At 36.5% G+C, this 19,942-nt stretch overlaps 1 protein-coding gene across 2 annotated transcripts in view; it reads right to left on the bottom strand.

The window, feature by feature from the left end:
• Positions 1 to 17,007, bottom strand: part of SIT1 (signaling threshold regulating transmembrane adaptor 1) — a 119,820-nt gene extending 102,813 nt beyond the window's left edge. Inside the window, exons 1-3 of one of the 2 annotated variants that reach the window (XM_044082477.1) lie at positions 16,602 to 17,007; positions 15,366 to 15,482; positions 15,179 to 15,212 (exon numbers count right to left, since the gene is read on the bottom strand). In XM_044082477.1, coding sequence (XP_043938412.1) covers positions 15,179 to 15,212; positions 15,366 to 15,482; positions 16,602 to 16,641 — 191 coding nt within the window. In that variant the 5' untranslated portion in view covers positions 16,642 to 17,007. Of the gene's footprint in view, positions 1 to 15,178; positions 15,213 to 15,365; positions 15,483 to 16,024; positions 16,111 to 16,601 lie in introns of those variants that run through there. The other variant, XM_044082479.1, reaches the window with a different exon arrangement.
• Positions 17,008 to 19,942: the final 2,935 nt, after the last annotated feature.

The following is a 19,942-nucleotide window of genomic DNA, read 5'->3' as shown; positions in this document are numbered from 1 at the left end:
TGTGTGCATGTGTGTGTGTGTGTGTGTGTGTGTGTGTGTGTGTGTGTGTGTGTGTGTGTGTGTGTGTGCGTGTGTGCGTGTGCATGTGTGTGTGTGTGTGTGTGTGTGTGTGTGTGTGTGTGTGTGTGTGTGTGTGTGTGTGTGTGTGTGTGTGCGTGTGTGTGTGTGTGTGTGTGTGTGTGTGTGTGTGTGTGTGTGTGTGTGTGTGTGTGTGCGTGTGTGGTAAAATGTAATAAAGTTATTCTGCCAACATGTAGTTGCAGTGTCATATTTTATTGAAAACTGTCTTCATCTAATAACATGCAGGCAAGTGTTTTGTCTGTAGGCTGGTTACCTTTACACAGCAGTTGTACAGCATATATATGGATTCACTTCATAACACTGAAAGCTCAAAACACTGAAACTCAAAACACTGAAACCAAAAAACTGAAACTTCAAAATCTTGAAAACTCAAAACACTGAAAACGGATATCATACATATACTGAGTTTAAACAACATAAATCATAGCACTTTCCACCAATTGTAAGCAGGGGTCAAGCCACCCTGCACCCCCCATGTGGGGGGCTGTGCCCCCAACACCCCCTGCTACTTAAATATATCAACTCCATGATTGCACTTAGTGTAGTGAAGTGCAATCTTGGAGTTGATATATATAAGTAGCAGGAGGTGTGGGGGGTGCAGGGGACCTTGCCCCCCTGCTTACACTTGGTGGAAAGTGCTATGATTTATGTTGTTTAAACTCAGTATATGTATGATATGTAAAAATCAGAACATGTAACAGACTCGTTAAAAACAAAAATACTGGAACAGAAGGAAGAAGGCACACACAAGACCTTAGTAATAAATGAAGCGCTTTTCGTTTATGTTAAATCATAAACTTCATCAGACAAACTTTTACACTTCAGATCACATTTAAATACATAATAAGGCAAATGCATTGACCAATCAACAAGTAGAATACATTAATTAAAATGAAATAGAAACTAGTTACAAACACACCACCCCCTTAATAAAGCAAGTAGAAATCATTTAAACACACAGAAATAAAAATAATTTCTGTCATCTCATCAATTAGTCTAATACTAAAACTATAAACACAACTTACCTATGGTAAAACATCAGTTTTACTCTAACTACAGTAAAGTTATTTTAAAGATAAAAGGAAAGAAGAAGAAGGAAAATATGAATAAAAATCAAATTCTAACTTCATTCTATTTATTGATAAAATTAACTAACGATTTAAACTTTTAAGTTTTAGTATGCTACTTATAGCACAGCCATCATTTAAACCAGGCTGGTGATAAGCGTTAAACCTAATCTGCCAGGAAAGTTCTAACTCTTCAAGTTTTAAGGCATCTGGACCACCTCTTGGGTTAGTGAGCACTTGGTCAATAACAATAAATTTAAAAGTGTGCCCAGGAAAAAGATTAACATGTTTCGCTAGGGCATTTTCAAGTTTGTGTTTCCTAATAGCGTAAAGATGTTCATATACGCGTTCCCGTAGCTTTCTTTCAGTCTTGCCCACGTAAAACGCTGGGCAAAACTGACACAGAGCCAGGTAAACTACCATCTTGGAATTACAGTTGTTCCTAAACTTTAAGTTATAAACGAAGTTATTCACTGAAATTCTGTTAGATTCCAAGATAAAACCACAATAGTTACAAGCTTGGCATTTGTACATGCCAGGAGTCCTGACAGGGTTAGATCTGAGTCCTTCACAGTAGCTTTTAAGGTTTCTACCTTTTCTATAGATCACTATAGGTTGATCCCCAACTTTAGAAAAGACGTCAATGTCACCTTTGAAGATGTCCCAGTTTTTCCTAAGAATATTAAAACAGGCAGAACTATTAATACAGTAGTTGGTAATAAAAGCAGAATTAAATCTATCTAGAGGTAAGTGATTGTCTAAGTCCTGGTCCACAACAGGGCTAGAAGGTAAAGTAGTGGTAAGTGACCCAGTGGACCCATTAGTCAGTAAGGGAACATAAACCAAGGTGTGACGTTTATGAGTAACCTCATGGACTAATTCACTAATAAGGTGTGAGGGATACCCTCTAGACTGAAACATTTCTTTGATAAATAAACATTCCTGGTCAAAAACATCATCCAATGTTATGATACGTGCTGCTCGGACTAACTGTCCTTTGATAATAGCACGCTTTTGGTGGTAAGGGTGACAACTCGTGTAATGTAACATAGAGTTACAGTAAGTTTTCTTTCTGTGAATTGATGAAATAAATCTACTTGACAAAGTATCTTTAGTCAAAGAGATGTCTAAATAATCAATAACTGAATCGTTAAAGTTAAATGTAAATTCAAGAAATGGAGTCGTCGAGTTAAAGTATTCAACCAATAGTTCAGCTTCTGAGACATTACCATTCAAAAGAATAAAGATGTCGTCCAAAAAGCGGGTGTAAAATATGATGTTGTCTTTAAATAAGTTGTTGTTAAATACAAACTGATGTTCCCAATAGGCCATCACCATGTTGGCCACACTGGCCCCACATGGGGAGCCCATTGCCACCCCTACTCTTTGAAGGTAGAAGTCACCATCAAACACAAAAAAGTTGTTTTTCAAAATCAACTCCAGTAAGTCACCTACAAGTAAGATGTCGTCATTAGGACTGTCTAAGAGTCTCAACATATCTCCTACCCAATCTAAAGCTATGGAATGGGGGATACAAGTGTACAAATCCTTAACATCTATAGTTAAAAAATTGTAATTAGGATTGTATTCTAAAATATTGATGTTCCTTAGAAATGTCCAAGAGTCTTTACAAATTTGTTTTAAACCAACTAGGTACTTTTGTAAGATACGGTCAACCACCTTAGCACAGGGATAAGTGGGGGAACCCCTACTGTCCACTAAAGGACGCATAGGTGGATTTTCTATGCATTTGTGGACCTTGGGGGTCCCAAAAAGGCTAGGAAACCTTGGGAAGGCGGTGACCATAAAGGTGTACATATCACGAGTGATTTTATCCTCGATATAAAGGTCTTCAATCACATTCTTAATCCTGTTGTATGCTGTATTAATCTCAGATCGGGAACTCAAGTCATAAGCCTCTGTATTAAGTAAAGTCTCCATCCTATTAACATAATCCAGTTGTTCAAACACCACTACACCACCTCCTTTATCAGGTTTACATACTCTTAAGTTATTCAGTTTAATGAAATCCAAACTGTCCCTTTCTGAACGCATAACACTAGGTTGATATGGGTTATAAGTGTCAGGGGAAACAGAGTTAACTAAATTTCGAAAATCCAGTTCACAAAATTGTTCGAAAGTTTTAATCAGAGGGTTAAGGGGTGGATTAAATGTACTAGGGATGTGAAACTGATTAGTTTCCCTTTGAGTATCATCACCAAACATAACTCTAAAGTTAAGCTTCCTAGTAAATAACTTTAGGTCGATAATAGTTTTTACTATATCCAGTTTCCTAGGTGGAACGTAGGTGTTACCTTTAGACAAAAGTTCAACAACCTCTGGTGGAATAGTCACATTAGAAAAGTTATACACAGTAAAATCACCCTTATCATTAACTAGAAACGTTGGAACTTTACTAGTTACATCCTCATCATCCACAGTTAAAGTAGCATTACTAATAACAGAACAGTCAAGCGGTACATCAGTCAAGTCTCCGTCAAAAACTGGTAAGACACCAGGTTCACTAATGTTGAATAAGTCATAAGGCAGACCTTCACTGTTGAGTCCTAGTGGTAAACCTACCACTTTACAGTTCAGTTGTTCTTCTGTTTCCTTTTTTGGTTCGAATGAACTGGTTGTTGCTGTTTCGGTCTCCCCCCTAAAAAATTTGGGTTGTTTGATCTCAAGTTGTAGTGACCAGATGTACTACTCGTCTGGTTAGACACAGCGTCACTATAAGTAAATTCACTTGTCCCATTTTGGGGTATCACATCGCTGGCAACCTGATTATTATAGCCTGGAACTTGGTCGTTGTTGTTCTCACGACCAATGCGACCAGAACTATTGACTTTGAAACTAGTTTGGGAAATAGAAGGTTTAGGGTAGGCTACCCCTTCCTGGTAAGCCTTTAAATCCCTATCAAGTTTCTTCACCTTGTTGTGTTTCAGCTTGTTCAAAAATGTATCAATGCTGGTAAAAATGTGGTTGTATTCATACTTATAGCGAGCAAACTCTGTGTTAAACTTTATTTTCTTATCAAGTTCCCCAACTGTCTCGGTCAAAGCCTCAACTGCAAACACATAGTGTTTACACATAAGTTCCAAGAGTTCCAACCCTTGCCGGTCGAACAGTGCTATTATTTCCAAATGGAAAGGAGAATTGGGTTCAAGCCCAGTAGGGTACTGCCAGCGCCGAAGCCCCTTAGGCACAATTTTATTCTTTAAACACTCTTTAAAGTAGGAAACCTCTAACTGGGTTTTCCTCAGTTTAACCAACAAACGGTCAAACTCTTTAAGGTCGGATGTAATGTTAACATCATCGGCTACAACACCACCTTCGTTGTTAATTAACCGGGTGTTGGCGCCAAAAAAAGATGCATTAGAAAGCCAAGACTGCAGGTTAAAGTTAGAAAAAGTACCTGATTGTGTAATTTTTTGCTGCCCGAGATCCCCATCATCCGTTCTAAAATTCGGACTTGCTCCTGCATGTTGGCTATTCGGTTCAGCACATCTTCCATTAATCCCTTGACAAGCGATGCCGTTAGTGACATCAAAAGCAGGTAAACCAGCACCCGAAGTTGAAACTACTGCTCCGGATCCAAGGTCGTTCCCTGAGCGACATCTCTGTCCACACGGCAGGCTTACTTCAATGTCCTGATTAGCCCTACCGCCACTGCTGATAGAATCAGATGGTAAACCGGAATTATTCCTTCTCCCGGTGTTCGACAAAACCGGAAGGTGAGCAGGGTTCTTGTTAGAGTCAAGTCTCCGCTCAAGCTCGTCCATACGAGCAAGAAGGCAATCCAAGCGGCTAAAGACAGACTCAAAATTAAAGTTGTTAACAGTTTGAAGGTTAGAGGGTGGTGGCTGTGGAAAATCAGCATAGTCCTTTAGAACAGCTGGTGTCCGGTCGAGTTGTGAACCAATATCTCCACACTCTACTCCAGTAGACATCACAAACAGATAAAAATCAGAACGTGTAACAGACTCGTTAAAAACAAAAATACTGGAACAGAAGGAAGAAGGCACACACAAGACCTTAGTAATAAATGAAGCGCTTTTCGTTTATGTTAAATCATAAACTTCATCAGACAAACTTTTACACTTCAGATCACATTTAAATACATAATAAGGCAAATGCATTGACCAATCAACAAGTAGAATACATTAATTAAAATGAAATAGAAACTAGTTACAAACACACCACCCCCTTAATAAAGCAAGTAGAAATCATGTATGTATGATATGTGTTTTCAGTGTTTTGAGTTTCAGTGTTTTGAGTTTTCAGTGTTTTGGTCTTCTATATTATGAAGTTTTCTCATTTTCAGTGTTTTGAGTTTTCAGTGTTATGAAGTGAATCCATATATATATATATATATATATATATATATATATATATATATATATATATATATATATATATATAAATAAGGAGGCCAAGCCCCTAGTGTGTGTGTGTGTGTGTGTGTGTGTGTGAGTGTGTTTATATGTATATGTATATGTATATGTATATGTATATGTATATGAGGGTGTAGTTTTTTTTGTGCTTTTAAATTGTCCTACTAGTTTTTGCCTTCCAGTCATATATACAATGCTCTTTTCAATAGCTATATGATTGGGCATATAATGATGTGTCGTGTTGGGTGTTTTGCTCCACCCTGCACAAAGTTACTCTTGTGCTAACCCTAACCTTACCCATGCCCCTAACCCTACACATTATGTTATCAAAACCTTTAAATTTTCATTATTTTTTTTCTACAAGCTTTATTTATTTATTTAACATTTAGGAAAGTCCAACTTGGAACAAAGCCAATTTCAGCAGAGGCCCGGGGAGAAGCACTCCAAATGCATGTCTTTGTAACATGGGAAGAAATCAGAGCATGCAAAGAAAAAACACACGAACGCAGGGAGGACATGCACACTCTACACAGAAGGCAACCCAGCCGAAAATCAAACCAGAGAACCTCTTGCTGTGAGGCGACAACGCAACCGCTGCACCAGTGTGCCATCCAAATGTGACACCTGATCTCAGTTTTGTAGCTGTGATTTACTGAGGTAGTGTTATTTTATTAGTGGGTGAGAAGTATTAATGTTTTGTGATTTGCTCTTGTGTGTGTGTATATATATATATATATATATATATATATATATATATATATATATATATATATATAGGTCTACTTCTAAATCTTGAGATACTGAAAGTCTGACTTTCAGTATCTTGAGATCTAAATACCGAACACTCACGATACAAAAATATTACAAAACCGAATGTCACTATACCAAAAATTCAAAATACCGAATTTTCAGCAAGTGCCATTCAGTTCTGTAATACAACATCCACCACAACATCAGAAATACCACCTCCCCCTTAAACCTTTACTAAAACACCAAACACACACTTACAAAACCTGTGCCTAAGCAGGGGGGCAAGCTCCCACACCCCCGCTACTTATATATACCAACTCTGAGGCCACACTACCATGGAAGACACAAAAAAACTATCGCTAAGCACCCTACACTTACTTCGCACACCATCACACACACAAACACACACACACACACACACACACACACACACACACACACACACACACACACACACACACTACACATTCAAAAAACATACTGCCTTCAACAGTAACACACACACACACACACACACACACACACACACACACACACACACACACACACACACACACACACACACACACTCACCCGTCTAACCCAACCAACTCCCAAACCTTCCCACAGCACTACAAAACAAAAAACCCTACCTAAAACACTTAAACTCTAACAACTTACCTGAATCTCTGTACATAGCCACACATTGTCTGCCAAAACTCACTCCCAAACCACAATGCACCGTAAACACAAGCCACAACACACCACCTCAACAGCAGATTTGGTAATGTAACACTCAGTTTTGGTTAACTGCGCTTTCAATATTTTAGTCTCGAAATACTGAAAGTCGATCTTTCAGTATTTTGAGATTTAGAATGGATCTCATATATACATATATCTGTATCTATATCTGTCTATATATATATATATATATATATAGATGTGATGATGCAGTGGTGTAATGATTGTGTTGTCACCTCACAACAAGAGGTTATGTGGTTAAAATTCTCCACTGGGGTTCCTTCTGTGCAGAGTCTGCATGTCCTCCCTGTGTTTGTGTGGGTCTCCTCTGGGTGTATATTATTGCCTTTCAGATGTCAGTATCACTCTGTCTATTACTGTTGTTTGTACATTGGAGCCCCCCCCCCTCCTGGGGATCTAATGAAATTGGGTCCTGTGCCCAGTCGGACTTTCATGGTAAACAAACTAAATGAATGTATAAAATTATCTACCTAGGAGTAGCTGAAGATAAGAGCAGAAGGGGAGGAACAAGGGAACAAGATCGAAGGTGTGGATAAGCATAATAAGAAACTGTAGGGTCGATATGTAAAATATAAAATGGCAGTTATACTACTTCCTGAGGAGATGAGGTAGCAGTGGGGAAAGTGGTATACAACTCCAGAAGTCCTGGTTATATCTTAGCACCCCATCTGGTTTTGTGCTACCTAGCCTAAGCACTGTGCATTCTTTGTATTACTGTTCTTCTGTGCCCTTTCCCTTATACTGCATCATTCATTCTATAGCGTGACTTAACCACATTATTTCCTTTCCTTTAACCTAGTTAGTTACTGTTCTGTAACAAAAAAAGGATGCAGTTCTACAGCTAACACATTAATATACTGTGCAGTATATTTCATTCTGCAGTTCTCTTTACAGCTTACAGTTTACTTATCATTTGTTGAATATGACTTTCTAGATTTTCCTGTACATGATCTGATATTATCAGTCATAGTCTAACTTTTGCTTTAAGTTTACCTCAGTGTTATTTATTAAAGTGCATAAGAAACGGCAGTCTAGTAGACATTGCTTTTCACACATAACAGTTTGACTCCACTCATCCACCTTTTACAATAACCTTGTTATCCTTAAGTTATTGGCTGTTTCAAAAGGATTTGCCATTTTATGCTTGAGCAGTAGATAAATATCGAGCTGAGAATTGCTTTTGAAAACATATGAGGTTGTTAATATTACCTTTGTCACTATAATATATTTAAATTATGAAAGAACTTTTTAGCTTTTAGATTTCCTCACAACTTCTTTCAGCATTATGATTTTTTTAACAAATAACATTTTAATTTAATTTAAGTGAAATACACATATTATCTGCAATATGCATGCATTCCTTACATCTTTATTTTTATTACTTCCCAAGTTTATTTGATACTTCTCATTTTCTCACATACATGCATTTTCTGCTTCCTTACCATATTGTCAGTCCTCTTTAGGCCCAGGTCATGGCAAAAAAGGATGGAAAGACTAACTAACCCACTAGCAAATGAATAAAATATGGTTTATTTAAATGCGCATACACACTATATATATATATATATATATATATATATATATATATATGTACACACACACACACACACACACACACACACACACACACACACACACACACACATACACACACACACACAACACAGACACACACACACACACACACACACACACACACACACACACACACACACACACACACACACACACACACACACATACGCACACACATACACACACACACACACACACACACACACACACACACACACACACATATGCACACACAGACACACATATGCACACACAGACACACACACAGACACACACACACACACACACAGACACACACACACACACACACACACACACACACACACACACACACACACACACACACACACACACACATATGGACACACATAGACACAATCATATACACAAAATGTGTTTACATATGCATCATCTAATTGCAAATATGTATATATTACAAATTGCAGTTTTATATATATATATATATATATATATATATATATATATATATATATATATATATATGTATGTATAAGCGTATGTGGGTGTGTGGAATAAGTATTTTTATTCATTAGGTCACAGAAAAGAAGTTATCATGCTGCTCTGTTTTATTAGATAGACGCATACAGAAACAATCATGCATTTAAAAATGTTTACTTTGTGCTTTTTTATTTGGTATCCATTTTATATTCTGTATAGGGGCTGCGGCTCACATTCATTAAAAATGGTACAACAGAGTTTAGGTAACAGAAAAAAAATCACTAACCACTGTGGCACTCATCCCAAATAGCCTTAGACACATTTCCAGCCTTGCTGCCTTAATAGTAGTTTGATAGTCACATCAAAAAGGAAGGCAAAATAGTCATATAATAGAACAGTTGTACTGAATAACGATTTCAAATAAATAAATAAATAACCAAACAAATAAATAAATAAATGCCTTTCAAGTAAGTTTTTTTCATTGCAGGTAAACCATACGGCAGCCTGCCTACTACAAAGATTATTAAAAATGTTTCATCATTATTTATTCTAGATAAAGGCCCTTGCATTTTAATTACATTTACAATGGATCTGTGATGTTCAACTACGATCTTAGAGTCATATTATAAAAGTTTAACTTATGATTTCTCTACTACAAAAGGCATTAGTTATTTATTGACCTAGTACTGTTGCTACCTGTGCTCATTTCTGCTATGTCACTATGCAATACTGAGTTTCTTATTTGCCATATATTGTGTTTATAGTGTCCTAGATTTAAGAACCATCCTTAGAATATTTACCCACAGAGAAATGTTCAGAAATTACCTTTGTCAGATTTATCAGGATGAGATCTGCAATTGTACATGTATACATCAGAAACAGACAGACTGTTTGCTTAGCAGATCTTGTCCTTTATTCATCTCACAAGCTCACAAAAATTGCTTAGTGCATAAAATGATACTATCAATTGTTATGTTGCATTTATCACAAATATACACTAAGACCACCACAAACTTACTGCAATAGTTATCTGATCTGTAATAAAGACTATACAATTGTATCAAGCTCCTTTAAACTGTGAATAATTTTCAGTAAAATATTGGTAATAAATCAAAAATATTGTATTAAAAGGGCCTTTAAACAACCTAATATGGCAGAGAAGTAGAAAATAATACCATAAAAACTAATGGCTATATATATATATATATATAAATATATATATATATATATATATATATATATATATATATATATATATTATATATATATATATATATATATATATGGATCTACTTCAGTAGATCGAACTTTTAAATGTTCAAAGACGATATGGCTGAGACCATAACACCAAACATTTAAAAGTTCAAAAACTGAAGAAAAAATAAAAAAAGAGGAAAAAAAAAACAAAACAAAACTAAACCTGCATAGCAGGGAGCAAGCCCCCCTGCACTCACCACACCCACCACTACTTAAATATACCAACTCCGAGATTGCACTACATTGTAGAAAAGGAAAATCTTCCCATTCCACACTGCGTGCAAATCTCCATTCATTCTGTTCTAACTTTTAAAAGTTTGATCATATGGTCTCGGCCATATGGGGTTCGAACTTTTAAAGGATCGATCTACTGAAGAGGACCCATAGATATATATATATATATATATATATATATATATATATATATATATATATATATATATATATATATATAGTCTATATTAGAAAATTGAAGTTTCAGAACTTCGAATGTTCTAATATCGACCCCTATTCAGCAAACGCTGAAAATAGCGAAGCTACAGAAAACCACATTTTTTCCTAGAGAAAGAATTCAGTTGTCCATTCCTGTCACTTCGCTATTTTCAGCAGTGTGGTGGAAAGTTACGGGTTGGGTTCAGGTAAGTGTGCGATTGTCTGGACGTGAGGTTTAGGGCGGGTTAGGTGAGTTAGGGTTAGGACGCTGGTAAGGTAAGTCTGCGAATATGTGAACGTGAGGGTTAGGGCGGGGTAGGTGAGTTAGGGTTAGAGCGTGGGTGAGGTGTGTGTCCAATAGTGACGGACCTTAGGGTTAGGATTTGGGTTAAGGTAAGTGGGTAGATAGTTGTGAATGTACAATTTAGTGGAGGGTTAGATGTAAGATTTTAGGTGTATGCATGTGGATTGCTGTTTGTTTGGTGTGCTTGTGTTGTGTGTATGTGTTTTGGAACAGCAAATTTTTTCCCTAGGAAAAAAATTGCTGTTCTGCATGTTCGATGTTTTCAGCGTTCACTGAATAGGGGTCGATATTAGAACATTCAAAGTTCTGAAAGTTCGATGTTCTAATATAGACCCTATATATATATATATATATATATATATATATATATATATATATGTGTGTGTGTGTGTGTGTGTGTGTGTGTGTATGCATAAATTATACCTCTGATATTCCCCCAAATTTCATAATCTTGTACAGATTCTCCCATTTAATACAATCGTCAACCAGAACAGATAAAAAAACAACAGTGTCAATATTAGACTGCATCTCAGAAAACAAGCCATCACTAATCAAGCACTCAGGTTGCCTCCCAAATAGCATTTGTGACCACTTACATACCTAAATGCCAAGACAATACTTACAGCCCCCTCCAAAAGTGTTTTATACAGACAGATTCATGACACAAAGAATTTCTCACCTCATACCTTTGTATCAAACCTACAACAATGTGAATGAGCTCCAGTATCAATAATCCCATTTCAACAACACATTCCTAAACATAATAAATAACCATGCACCCTCCAGAATGATTAAAGCAAAAACTAACTTCTCCCTCTGGCTAACAAAAGAAATAAAGTTTCTTCTTAGAACCAGAGACAAAGCTTGGGCTCATTACCAGGTCAACAAAAACAAGTCCCCTAAGACTCCTAGCAGAAACTCAGAAACAAAGATTCAAAAATGACAAAAAGACTTGCTACATTAAAACCCAACAGAAATGCCAGAACAACCCCAAAAAATCTGGGCTTCTATAGATAAGCTACTATAGCCTGGCCATACTAAAACTCCAACTCCTAAAAGTACAAACACATCAGGTAGTACAGCCACTGAATTTAACACTTACTTCACTAACTCCTTTTTAAACCTAATGGATACTTCCAATAATAAACCTCTAACCATTCCTTTAGATCCCAACACAATATCAAATACCTTCTTCTCCCTCATTCAAACCAGCACCATAAAAAGGTGCCGTATAAGCTTAAACCTACCTTCCTTGCTGTGGATAATCTACTCAATGAATACCTTGAGATAGCTGCGAGTGCAACAGCTTACCCAGTCTCCATCTTGATAAATTGTTCCAAAACTGAACAATATATTCCTAAAATCTTCAAAATTGCTTGTATAATTCCACTTCACAAAAGAGGAATGTGTACACGCATATCTAATTACAAATCAATTACAATTTTATCTCCACTATTGAAAATGCTATAAAAATCTATCCATTCCCATTTCATAAATTGTCTACTATCTAATAGCCTTCTCACTAATTCTGAATACAGCTTCCGACCTAACCAAAGTATCACTACTGCTTTTTTAAGTTTCACAAATACCATAACCAATACAGAAATAATGGTCAGCTTGTCTCCTTAATATTCCTTGACATGTCAAAAGCTTTTGACACCATTTCACATCAAAAACTACTAAATGAACGTATCTCTTTCAAACTAAGCAACTCTGCCCTCAACTGTTTTCACCACTACTTAGACCAAAAAACAAGCTGTAAAATGGCAAAGTGAACTGTCCTCATTATTATCTGTTTCATCAGGAGTACCTCAAGGTTCCATCCTTGGTCCACTCCTATTTAACATCTTTACCAACTGTACACTGCTACCAACCTACCCAGAATCATACAATATGCAGATGACTCTACACTCATCTGCACAGCCCACTTACTCTCCGTACTACAAGAAATCACCCAGCTAGCTTTTGCAGCAGTAGAGTCTTGGCTCTCTGACTCCCAGTTAATCTTTTATCCTAAAAAAAACTAAACTGATGATTTTCTCTATCAACAAAGTCCAAGACCTACAATCCTCCTTTCAAATATATTGTTCTGATAACACCAAGACTGAACCTGTAACACACACTAAACTACTTAGTGTCACAATAGATTAAAACTTGAAATTTGACAAGCCCCTATCTCTAACCATAAAAAGTTCATATTAAACTAGCCTCTCTTTACAGAATTAAAATATACCTCATTGATGCCACAAGACAATCAATTGCCAGAAACCATCTACTCTCTACCCTTCAATATGTCTCTGCCACTTTTACCAACCTGAAAAAACTGATCTAGCAAGGCTAGAGATCTGCTATCATAAATTTACCAAATTTGCTAACAATTCCCTATATAAACCCCATCACTGTATTGCAGTTCGCCATCTACACTGGCTTGAATTACCCAATCTTCTAATATATACTCAACTAAAAATGGCTCATGGTATAGTATAGCAACCAAAAAAAATATCCAGCACTCAGTAACCTACTTCAACCATAAACAAAAGACAACTGAGAGCCTCAAACAAATGTCTATTACTAGTCACAAAAGCAAGCAACTACTATGGAGATTCTCTCTACTCCAATCGAATCTCAAGAACCTGGAACTTCACCCCCAGAATATTATAACCAACCCTAATCCTGCACAATTCAAAACACTTCTCAAGACCCACCTAATACTTGGCTATGCTCCTGTTTAATTCCTGGCTAAGCAAACTCTCACTCTACAAGACCTTAAACCCTCTATATAGACACTAAGCAATACACCTGAATGAAACTTAAATACTACTTCTGTAAATAAGGAGCCATCATCTTCTATTCTCAACTACCTTAGCATTTGCTGTGAATTTGTTGTATAACTTAATTTCTTTCAAAATTTGTAGCAATTGTATAAACTGTGTTGACATACTAATTATCTGCTATTTATATCAACTTAATGACTTTATTTTCTGTATATTATTTTTTTTGCTCTGTACTCTCTGTATCCTTTGTAACCTCTGAGCTTTTTCATCCCAGGCCTCCACTGAAAATGGTCAGCTGCCCAATCGGACTATCCCAGTAAACAAACATAAAATAAATAATAATAATAATAATAAATAAAATGAAAGAGATATACTTAAAAAAAACCAGCTAGCACTGAAGGAAGGCTTGACAACAACACTCAAGTTGAAAGCAGGATTTGTTAAGGGAATTCAGGAACATAAACACAGGGATAATCCGCACAGCATTTTCGTCAGTTAAAAACAGACCTCATTAAGTAAAGCAAGTGCAGTGGTGCTGCTTGTTAAGTACTAAACCTCATTTTGATCAGCCAATAAGAAAATTACATCATCATTCAAAACAATTAAAATATATACCGCTATAGTAAAATACTTTAAAAACCTTAGTAATAACGATATGATCCATAACAATGATGTTAAAAACTTGTTTAATAAAAAGTGTTACATAAAATTATTTTTTAATATATAAAGTTGAACCCACTGAGACATTTTATGTAACACTTTTTATTGAACAAGTTTTTAACGTCATTTTTATGGATCATATTATTATTACTAAGGTTTCTAAAGCATTTTACTACAGGGGTATATATTTTAATTTTTCAAATGACAATGTAATTTTCTTATTGGTTAATCAAAATGAGGTTTAGTACTTAACAAGCAGCACCACTGCACTCGCTTTATCTGATGAAGTCTGTTTTTAACTGACGAAAATGCTGTGTGGATTATTTCTGCGTTTATGTTCCTGAATTCGCTTAATAAAGCCTGCTTTCAACTTGATTGTTGTTGTCAAGCCTTCCTTCAGTGCTAGCTGGTTTATTTGGTTCTTGCAGTTTGCGAGCACTTGCCCTGATATACTTTTTTGGTTGAGATATACTTAAATCTAAGACAATGCAGCATGTAACATTATCAGTAAGTTATTATATCTTCACAACGTGGAATAGTAAGACATTTTAATTATATTTCAAAGCTACCTTCTTCATTTCTGCAAACAAGTTCCACAACATAGTTTTGCTTGAACTATGTACCGTAAACCTCAAAATCATAGACTAAAACAATATAACAGGTTTTAGAGAACTTACTGACCTTCTTTGCATAGAACGGAAGCATTTCCCATTGTCTAAAAATGGAAAACAAGTTAAAAATTGCGATGATTATTATGAAGATAAGTAAATTCTAAGTGCAAAATTATAAACAGATTTATAGCAAACAAAATTGTCAAAGAAACTAATTATAAGTAAGTTAAAATAAATACAGATATTCAGCATACGACCTTTCATGTGGTGCTTCAAGCAGCAAAAGATATTGCAGGACAAAGAAATGAACAGTAACAGCCCACACGAGCCAAGGATTCCCCACACTGGATAATTTGCCTTCAAATATCCTAAAGCTGGAATTAGAAGAGGGAAAAATAGAGTTAAGACTTCACTAATACATTGAAGTTTCAGAATTTATGGACTATAAAATACCAAATCATTTTTTTTCAGGCATGTTGCAAGGTTTATACCTTTTAAGCTGTAAAATAAAAACTTCTATGTACACATTGGAATGTAGAAAGAAATGTATATTTAATACATACATGGTTATGTAGTCTGTTGCCCAACTACCTTAAAGTTTCAGACATAATTCCTAATATTACCCCATGTGCACACTTCTGTGTGCATATAACTATTAAAAAGGATTTTTTCAAATGGTTAAACTCTTCTGCAAACAACCTATGCACTAGTGTCAAAAGTATTAAAACAGTTATGAACATTTTTACTCTATAATCCATGTTAATGGGAAGAGATGGGAAGATGAAAAAAATACTCTCAGCTGATCATAAGGAGTATGCTTGGCTACAGGCTTGTATGTTTCTGTCATTAACAAACCAGGTGGAGACTTGCAGTTTACAATTAAAGTTTTCTTTTGAAAAAGCTCTCTATCGCTCACCTGAACCAGCATAGTATGCTGGAAATGTTGCTTGAGTCCCAAATGAATGTTAATGTTAAGCTGGCACTATTATGATTCTCTTGTCTCTCTGTCTCAGTCTCTCTCTTTCTGTGTCTCTGTCTAGCTCACAGACACACACACACACACACACACACACACAGCTCATGGGTGTGTGTAAGGTTATAATGTATATATATATATATATATATATATATATATATATATATATAAAAAACAATCTCAGTAAATAAAACACAACGTGCATTATTTTAGAAGTTTAAAGCAGCTGCCTAGTCTTAAATTATCCTCAAATGCTTTGTATCAAAAGACTTAATGCTTAAATAAGTTCATGCTTGCTTTAAACTGCTTGACTGTCTTGCATCACAAGAAAAACTTAGCTGAAATACAAAGAAGATGAACACAAAACTACAGAAAGAAAAGAGTAACATAAATAAGTAATGCACGTTAACTAGCATGGTCCTGTTCAAAATCATAGAGAGCAACAACAGTCCTGGCTAGATTAGTTAGGTTAAGGTGCAATATATGAATCTAAATGTCTCTTAAAAAATAGACTTACCAGTACAGTTCAAAAACCAGCTTTCACCAAGGGATGTCATAATTACAGAATTCTTCAAGAAATATTCCTATTATGAAATAAGACGATGTATACATTCCCCAAAATGGTAAAGTTTAACTCAGTGCCTGTCATTGAGTACTGCCAGAGAAAGTTTTGAAAGCTTTGTCTTGCAATGTTAGTAGCAATAAGTTATAAAAATGTGTGTTAACACTGAGAATCTTATATTATATTTTTTGAAGAAAATTAATCTCTGTCCTTTACACAAGTACAGCTTTTCTTTCTTTTTATTTATTTTTTAGGTGAAGAGCTTAAGATAATTTCTGTGCATCTGCCTTAACCACATTCTCTTCCGGTAGTTCTCACCTCAATTGGTTAAAAATCTGCAGAAAATATGAAAGTAACTTTTAACCATGTTACACAAAAAGCTAAAATCCAAATAGTCAGCACTCAGTAACTTAAGTCAAAACTGTGTGTGTGTGTGTGTGTGTGTGTGTGTGTGTGTGTGTGTATTCACATAAATCAAACACACACACACACACACACACACACACACACACACACACACACACACACACACACATACACACACACTCACACACACACACACACACACACACACACACACACACACACACACACACACACACACACACACACACACACACACACAAAATTACAAACATAGTTAATATTGATGACATTAATAGAGGAATGGCTTGCACATGAAGTTTTCTGAAGTGTGCAATGTATTTGTATAGACGATTTAAGAGATTACCTTTGACTAGGATCTATAGATGAATAGCACATTATGCAGTACAAATTATTATGGGTAGTGGCAATGTGCAGGGTGTGGCTGAGTCTAAGATACAGATAGCAAAGTTGTGCAAGGATCAAAATAACACAATTTGTAGTGCATGCTAATGACAGCATAATCACATTGTAATGAAGAGTTCCATGCAAATAAATCATACAGATTATGCAAATGATGACACTCAAAATGGTGAACTGATTCAGAAAGATATAAAACAGGCTTCTGCCCCACAGCCCATACCAATTTTGAATGGTGAGATTCATTGCAAACATGACAGAAATGATGCTAGCATTAACTGCAGCAATAGCTCAACAGCAAGTTTTAACAGCTGTCATCATAGCCAGTGACCACAATGTTGTGTATTCTGGCCATCAGTGCCAATTGTGGAGATACAGATAGTGCCTGACGTACCACCAGTTCACTGTCCAAGAGTTTATGCACCATCTCAGTCTGAACATGGAGGGTGTAAGGGATCTAGCTGAACTGTGTCACTCACAAACAGATTCAAACAGAATCAAGGGAGATATACGGTATGCCCATTTATGTGGATACCAAGGTATGCAGCTTTAGCCATCATAGCTACAAGGATCTTTTAGTAATCTAGTTGAGAAAACAGTAAAGATATCACAGACATCAGCCTCATGAATTGTAAACCAGTTCCTCAGTGCTATGCTACACTGCATGGAGGAGCATAATTGGTTTCCCCTAGGACTGCAGAGAGGTGAGTAAGCATCATACAGACATTTTATTATATAACCCATTTAAATGAGATCTACATTATCATCAAAGCCTCTTTTGAACCAGAAAGCCTAAGATATATCAAAAGGAAGGGATTCTGCTTCCTTAACTGCCAAGTCATCTTTAATGTCTACAGCATAATTTATATATTGTTGGTGTGCCACTTGGACATTTCACATGATTCACAGATTTGGCACATGTCTGATCTATACCAAAGTTTCCTGCTAAGAAATTTCTCATAGGGCCATCTAGTTAGTAGGTACCCACACATGATAAACAGGTAGATAAGTATCTACCTGCAGGTACCATGAAAGGAGGGAAATGACCACTTAAACTATATTGCTTTTTGTGTGCACTGCAGGTGATTCTGGATATACCCTAGAGCCTGGTCAATTACTGTTATCGGCAGCTTCAAGCTTCAAGACCATGCACAACATGACCTCTAGCAAAGTATATGTTGAAAAAAGAAATATAGTGGAGTGTGTGTTTCATGTACTGAAGGTATGCTTCCCAGTGACTACATACCCCATCTGGTATACTACAATATTCTCCAGACATCTGCTTCATGAGTTTTGTTGTCTTTGCCATACTATGCAACATGGCATTACATAAACAGATGCATCAACATGGAAACATTTTGGCAGAGCCTTTCATACTAGTTGTACCAGCAACAGAAAGGCTGAGTGGAGGGTCAGAGAAGGAATCCACAGCAGACATACCACTACCAAGGAAGAGGATGGCACAACATATTGCAGCACTGGCAATGATTCACAACTGGTTTTGGCTCACAACTATGAGCTATGACATAGCCAACACAGAAAAAAAATGGCACATGTTGTGTCACAATCAGCTTATACAGAACAGTGGATGGACTGGCCATATTGTGCATCAATCATCACCATACCCACATAGATTGTGGGGTACATGGTATGTATTGTCATTATTCTTGATATGTGGGAATGGGCACATGGATTCGTGACTGAAACATTATAAGATGAGGTAGGGTCTTTGGATGTGGAAACAGTAGTCACATACTCTGGGAGATTGCAGTAACTCAGTGATCAGATCCTCCAGAGGTATGGTCAAGCTTGCAATGTGATCTTTGTCAATGTCCACTGTATTAGCCTGTGTTGCTGAGGTCAGTTGGGGTGTGCTGCAGTCCATGATAGGGGAAGCTGTAGAACTAGGGAATCATGCTCAATCAGCCTGGCAGGACTACTGTATGTTGATCATGATGGGTGCATAATCTCCTCCATATATGTATTCCAGCTACAGGCAAGCCTTCCCCACTTATGCACCTAGTTACCAGCTACAGTTAGTACTATGCACAGCCTCTCCCATTTATATACTGTAGCCCTGCATCAACACAGTGTTCTGGAACTCCATAACCCTTGTAGTAGGTCCAGCACAAGGTTTTCAATGTGCACTGTGTTTCCTGCCTCCCACAACTGCAGGCAGATGGTCTAGTACCTTGCATATGTCATGTGTTTCCAATTGCATATATAGCACAATTTCTTTTTCAGTGTCACTGATGCTGACCACAGGGATTATTGTTCTTGATAAAGTACTTTATCAGGTAGTACTCCTACAATAGCTCTGTAAATCTCAAAGTATACAATCCTTATTGAAGTTCCTGTATTTGACAGCTGATGATTCAAAGTGGTGAGGAGGGTGATATAGTGTTGGCAGTTCCTATCATTCTAGATGGAGCTTGTTAGAATGGTGGGTATGTTGATTCAGGCAGTTACTTCCACTGCCTTTGAACTGCTGTCAGTTTGCAATGTACAGGCCA

Source organism: Protopterus annectens, chromosome 9.part0, assembly GCF_019279795.1.
Source record: "Protopterus annectens isolate FY-2018-M chromosome 9.part0, PAN1.0, whole genome shotgun sequence".
NCBI classification, from domain to species: domain Eukaryota; kingdom Metazoa; phylum Chordata; order Ceratodontiformes; family Protopteridae; genus Protopterus; species Protopterus annectens.
The sequence above is the reverse complement of the archived record's forward strand: the minus strand, read 5'-3'. Positions and strand labels throughout refer to the sequence as shown.